The sequence below is a fragment of the Cystoisospora suis genome, assembly GCF_002600585.1.
Source record: "Cystoisospora suis strain Wien I chromosome Unknown contig_426, whole genome shotgun sequence".
Taxonomy (NCBI): Eukaryota; Apicomplexa; class Conoidasida; order Eucoccidiorida; family Sarcocystidae; genus Cystoisospora; species Cystoisospora suis.
Genome location: NW_027153227.1, coordinates 44,071 through 50,175, shown reverse-complemented (window position 1 = coordinate 50,175; position 6,105 = coordinate 44,071). Strand labels below are relative to the sequence as shown.

The 6,105-nt window shown below is 52.0% G+C and overlaps 1 protein-coding gene across 1 annotated transcript in view; it reads right to left on the bottom strand.

Moving 5' to 3' along the window:
• The window catches only part of CSUI_001075 (uncharacterized protein), a 3,430-nt gene extending 1,353 nt beyond the window's left edge, over positions 1-2,077 (bottom strand). The window contains exons 1-2 of the mRNA XM_068061281.1: positions 1,430-2,077; positions 502-555 (exon numbers count right to left, since the gene is read on the bottom strand). Coding sequence (XP_067926738.1) covers positions 502-555; positions 1,430-1,608 — 233 coding nt within the window. The 5' untranslated portion in view covers positions 1,609-2,077. The remainder of the gene's footprint in view (positions 1-501; positions 556-1,429) is intronic.
• Positions 2,078-6,105: the final 4,028 nt, after the last annotated feature.

Here is a 6,105-nt window from a genome sequence, read left to right as displayed (position 1 = left end):
CAGAAGACTACATCGGTTCGTGCACTGCGAAATTGAGAGACCAAAGAGCAGCTTAGCCTCCCTGCGGACGCGGTGGAGACTTCTAAGGATCATCGATAGGCAGCAGCGGAGAACTCAGCCGAGAGGGCTCTACCCTCTTCAGAACTGCAGTACCAGACATCTGTAAATCTCTTCTTAGTTTGCCGTCTCTTTAACACAGGAGTGATGCGCGCATCTACTTCTTCCGTAGCAGTTTGATTGTGTGTCGAAACTCTGCTTGAAACACGAAACGCAGGTGTATGTACACCGGAGACGTAGTGGAACTTGTAGACGCAGGAGCAGCCATGGCTCTGACAGAAGATCATGGTCGGCAGATTGACAAGGCGTACAAAAATCGCACGTCCTGCTGTCCTCAGATCCCAGAACGAATACAGCGGGTAAACGAGAGCGAACCCGACCCTCAAGCTACTCTTCCGGCACTATTCCCAGACAGCAAAAAGCTGGAGTGAAAACGGGACTTACTGGTGTTTTTTGCCGTTCACCAACTCGATCCGAACAGTAGATGGCGCGTTGTACCTACAGCAGAAAGAAGGAAGCATCTGCACTGAACCCGTAGACCTGATAGTACATTCAGCTCATATGACTCTGTCATAGTACACACCTAGGATATCAGTCTGAGGCTGATAGGAAAACACCCGTGCACGTATCGCTGTAACTGTCATAGAAAGCCCGTTCAAGTATAGTGTAAGCTACGCACAGAATGCATATGCACGCACGCGTATACATATCGGGGAGAGCCAGCACAGCATCGAGTTGGTCCTAGCCCTTTTCNNCAATAAGAGACCCTCTGCACGCGCCGGGGTTGTCTGATGCCACCTGCTGAAGCCAGCGAGCCCATGGTCCGTGAAACAGAACAGAGAAGTCCGCAACACAAGAAAGAAATTCTTGCTTGTTTAGAGCTCCATCTGCAATGGCCGGCAACTGAACTGCCTTTTGGAATTTTTCCCTGCATCCGGCTTGATACATCGGACACACACAGTGCATATATGCTGGTCACCTGGCACCCAGAGAGAAAAGGTCTTGGGGGGGATACGCGAGTGACACGGTATCTTCCTCTTCCATGCAGGACTTCAGCGAAAGAAGCCGCAGCCAACCCGGGTTAATCATTCACCATGACTGCACTCCTTGAGTAGAAAATCATTTGTGTCAGTCTAACAGCTTGACCGCGATGTGCGAGGTCTACACTGGGCAAGTATCCACGGTCTCTGGACTATAGGGATCTATACGTGCTAGACAAAGTTCACTGATGCATCCGTACTGGAAGTCATTGTCGCGGAACGACGGAATCTTGACACATATCACAGAAGAGATCTCGGGTTGGGAATGAGTGACGGATAAGGAACAATCTCGTCTGTCGTCTTCGCCTGCAGAATTAAACTCAAAGACTAACCCGAGCAGCTGATAGGACGACTGTAAAGAAGGAAACTTTTTCTTGACGGTTTCGGACTCCACATACTGGATAAGTTGCCGACACACGTCTGATCGAGGCCGCCCGGGGTGGTATGAGATGTGAACACTCTTCACGTAAGCCAAGAAATCCAGCGGTCTGAACAGATCATATTTCGGCATGCTGGACACACGGCGACTACGGGGAAATTCCAGTAGACCGAAGAACCAAGTAAAACACGCGGCAGCAACTAAGTTCCCTGCGGCAGCTCTGAAAAACCGAGAACCCCCAAACAGGATCAGCGAGCCAGCGAACTAGGGCATTAGCTGTCTGGTCTGCGCCCTTTCTAGCTTGGAGTTCGAATGATTGGGAGATGACCGAAAGATGCAGGTGCACTCATGGTGTGAGAAAGCCCGTCCAGACAACGTGACGCAGCGCTCGCGGCGTCCACGAGATTGCGTAGGAGCCCAAAGTGGTTCGAAAGGAGACTTCTCTCAACTCCACTTTAGTGGAAGCGAACACACACTATGTGTCAAGTGCTGCGAGCGAGAATACCAAAGCGCTGCTGTCATCTCCTGAGAACGCAGCCAGCCATCAGACACACCGTCGCTGCAAGGAACGGCACCGAAGCCGACACCGAGCATCACAAGTACAGAAGTGATGGTGAATCTTCTCTTCTCACAGCACGCGTTTCTTGAAATGCATGCGAGAATCGACACTGTTGTTTTCATCCTGGAGCACGCATGCAACTGCCGAAGCATGCATGAGCAAAGCGTTAATCTGTCATCGAGAGATGGTCAACACCCGAAAGAATAGCTGAGCCGCATTCTTCGTTTTGAGAGCCTCGGAAAGGCAGACCCTGAAATGCTTCTTTGTTCCTAAGAATTTGCAGCTGCGGGGTTCGCTGTTTTCTCGACGTTTCCCGTTTCAGCGCTTGGCCACGGGCGACAGCAACGCGAGCTTTTTCCGCTGCGAAACAGTCCTCCAACTGAACGAACTAACTCGTCTCCGAGATCTCGCCAGACACAACAGAACTTGCGAGTGTTGTCGGCGTCTTCGCTGTGTCGAAGATGAGGAGCTGCTTCCGCGTCAGCTGGCTTTGAGCTCCGGGGGGCCTCGGCTTTGCGAGAACAAACCGATGTAACCGTTCTCTGAACAATGGTTCTTGCCGGTGCGGAAGACAGGAATGTTCTTTCGAGTGACACGGAAAGCTGTGGAAAAGAACTGTCAGTCCCAAGGGGATGGAGAGAGTAAGCATGAGGAGCTTTCGCTAGGGGGAACTCCTTCCGCTACCGCAGAAAGGCTGCTGCCAGGATTGCTACTCGAGACAGTACAGCTGACCGGTATGCGAGGGCGCCTCAGTATAGTGCGAGCGAGGCCTGAAGAAAAACGGGAAAAGTGTATCCGCCCTGGGTGGGGATGCGCGATTCAGTACAGGATGTGCTCTTCTGAGTGAACATTCGGGACAGTACATACTGCGTAAAAACGCCTTCAGAACGGGCCGTTACAGAAGAGGTTGTTTCCTGACTTGGCAAATGATAAAGAGCGAATGTCGGTTACACGAAGGGCTTTGGACTGGCAATCCCGTTGCGCGATATGGTAACAGCCGCCTGTCAGTAACTGTAGGGAGCGTCGGCCGCGACATACTGCGGCGAAGGCAGAACTATGCACGTCATGCGCAGGTTACCCAGACATCAGTGGTCTACTCCCCTCTGCCATAACCGCCTTTTTTTCAATACCAACAACGCAAGCGGCACGCCGATGTACCTCGACTAACTGTGTAGCAATGCCGTTGCCCTGCGGCACGGGCGCGGCAGAGCACGGCGTCGCATCCACCTACCATCAACACCGCTATTAGCGGCTACATGGTGACGGGGTTGACGACAGCATCATCGTCGTCATCACATGCGGTTTGTTTTTACAGAGTCGAGGATTCCATCCGTGCAAGAGTAATTCTGAGAGACGACCACCCTGCATGGGACCTGGGTAAGATGTAGTGTTGTGTTCACAATAAGCAGACTCTGTCGTGCAGGAGAGCAGCTCGAAAGGACAGGTTCGCCGGCCCTAGAAACTGAAGGGAAGTACTGGTCTGTGGTTTAGCTCTCCAGATTGTTATTCGGTAGAGAAGCATTATCACACGTACCAGTTGATCCACGTTGTCTCCGTACTGAAGAGACGGAAAGTCAAGTGCTTCTTCCGAATTTCGCTCGGGGAACGCGAACGCGCGAACCGTCACACCTTGCCAGTAGGCGAATCTCCATGGGGTGGCCCACCGAAGAGGAAAGGAGACTGTCACTTCAAGCGTTTCAAATGCCAATAGAAAGACAATCATCTGAAGAACTGGAAGAGCGCGATGGGAATGTGCACGGTCAGGCTCCAAGGCAGATTTGTCTGAATGCACACTCAAATTTGTTGGAGGCGCGGACATAAGCTACGAAACCGGCTCTTCCACCGCCGTGGTGGCTCTAGTCGTGCTGAGCTTTCCCTCTCTACAGGTGAGATTTTTCTACTTCACCGCGCCACGTCGCCAGAGTTCTGAACAAAGGGTAGAAGCTCCAAGTAAGCATACACTTTTGGTCGGCCGGCACAGCTGAGCCGTCTGCAATGCTGATGTTGCCTTTTACACAAGGGGCCACCACATCAGTTGATGACAGGACACAAAAGGTGACGGCAAGGCAGTTTGAAACGAGAAGAGAAAAAAGAGAACGCTGCGGTTCAATACAAGATGAAGTTGGTTTCAGAGTTCACTCATCTGATACCTCAGGTGGTTGCAAGCCGCGCTGAAGAAGTAGATGTGAACGTGCCGTACTTCCCTGGATACCTAGCCCTCAGAGGTAAGGTGCACTGGCGCCCCCCAAGAACTCATGACTGATCGTTACTCGAATTGCAGCCACCAAGCTGCAGTCTGCTTGCGACCGTAACCACGAGAACGTCGAGCAATGTGTGATCTTCTGTGTCCTGTCTAAACGCCGCGTGCGAACTACCACCAACAGAGGCACAGCCAATCGTCAAACTTCTCGAGGACTTCAAGGTGAGGCAGTTCAGTCACCTGATCGGAGAAACCCGACGCCGTACTCACGGTCGATTGACGAATACATATCGACATAAGCCGTCCAGTAGTTCCCTCTTGCCACACGGCTTCTCCCGTCGTTATGCCGCAACTGCCGTAACCAAAAGGATCGCCTGTCAGTTTTCTGTAATCTGTTCGATGACAGCGGGAAAGTCCTGAAATCTGGCCTCAAGTGCTAGTGATTGATGGAAACGGACGGTTCCACCCTCGACTGTGTGGCGTGGCGTGCCACATTGGGGTGATGACAGATTTGCCGACATTTGGTGTGAGCAAGAACTGTCTAAAGGTTTTCAAATATGGCCGACAAGAAGCGGCAGATATCGCCCTCACTTTTCTTCGCAGGTATGCAGAATACTTCTCACTGTCTTCCCTGGCTTTACACGGTGCGCTGCACCCGTTCTGCAAGAGCTGAGCCCAGGCTGGCTCTAGCCCTCTTACTCCGTGACTCTAGTGTGTTTTCTGCTCATGCCCGATTGCACCAGCAGACAACAAATTAAACACTTCTGCGTGAATATAGACGTATATCGTGTGCATATATATCTTAGGTGGCTTTCTCCTGATTTGTCCTTCTGTCCTTAGGAAAGGAGATTTCGTGTATTTGAGAAGCGACCGACTGGAATCGTTGGGAGCCCTCTATAAGCCGTCGGACAACAGCAAACGGCCGGTCTTTGTCTCAACAGGCCACCGACTCACTGTTGACACATGCGTAGCATTGATGAGCGTGCTCTGCAAGTACAAAACTTGTGAACCCGTAAGACACCTTGCCTTTGGATGAGCAAGAGCTGAGGTGTGGAAAGCTCACAGGAAACACGGGCTTGGTACGAACACTCACTCCTCTGTCGTCACACATGTGTACGGTTACCGTAAGGTTTACCCGAGCAAACGCACCGCGACCGCGCTTCAGACCTGGAAGGGGCCGAAGGCGATCCGCATGCGCTTTCCTATACCAACTGCATTCCTTACATGATATTCCACAATTGACCGAAACGACGGTAGACGAGTGTCTGGCGGCTCCCCAACCGGAGTTTAGGAGACTGGCGGATGATAGCCGCGCACTCGGTGAAACACGTATTCCTTTCTCTCACGCCCTGATCAAGGTAGTCTATCACTAGTGTCGGCCGTGGGTGTCTGAGGAACTCTACAAAGAAAGCAGAGGTATCGCAAGTCGTTCTTCACGCTTATCTTCTGTCCACTTTTTGTGTTTCTTGAATCTCCAGATCAGACAAGCAGACAGCCTGTCAAGACAACGTCTTGCTCTCAAGTCCACCGCTGTAAAGTCTGTCGCCAAGCCAGTGCCCGCTAAAGACGAAGACTCGTAGTGTTCTTTGGGAATTGACAAAGTGAGCAATATTGAAACTGACGGCCGACCTCACATCCGCCGATCTCCAGTCTACCACAGTGAGCCACTCCGCCCGACAGCAAGGCGTGCAAGACCAGACGGTTCAGGCCCATACAGCTGACGACCGTTTTGAGTGGAGCCATTTCACTCACTCAAAGCATACAAGGAAGGAGACCACACCGCTATCCAAGAACCGTGGCACTGTCCTACAGCTTCCGGGAGCATTCCCGATACTGCAGAAGCGCCGAACGCCGGACTGCTGGAAGGGAT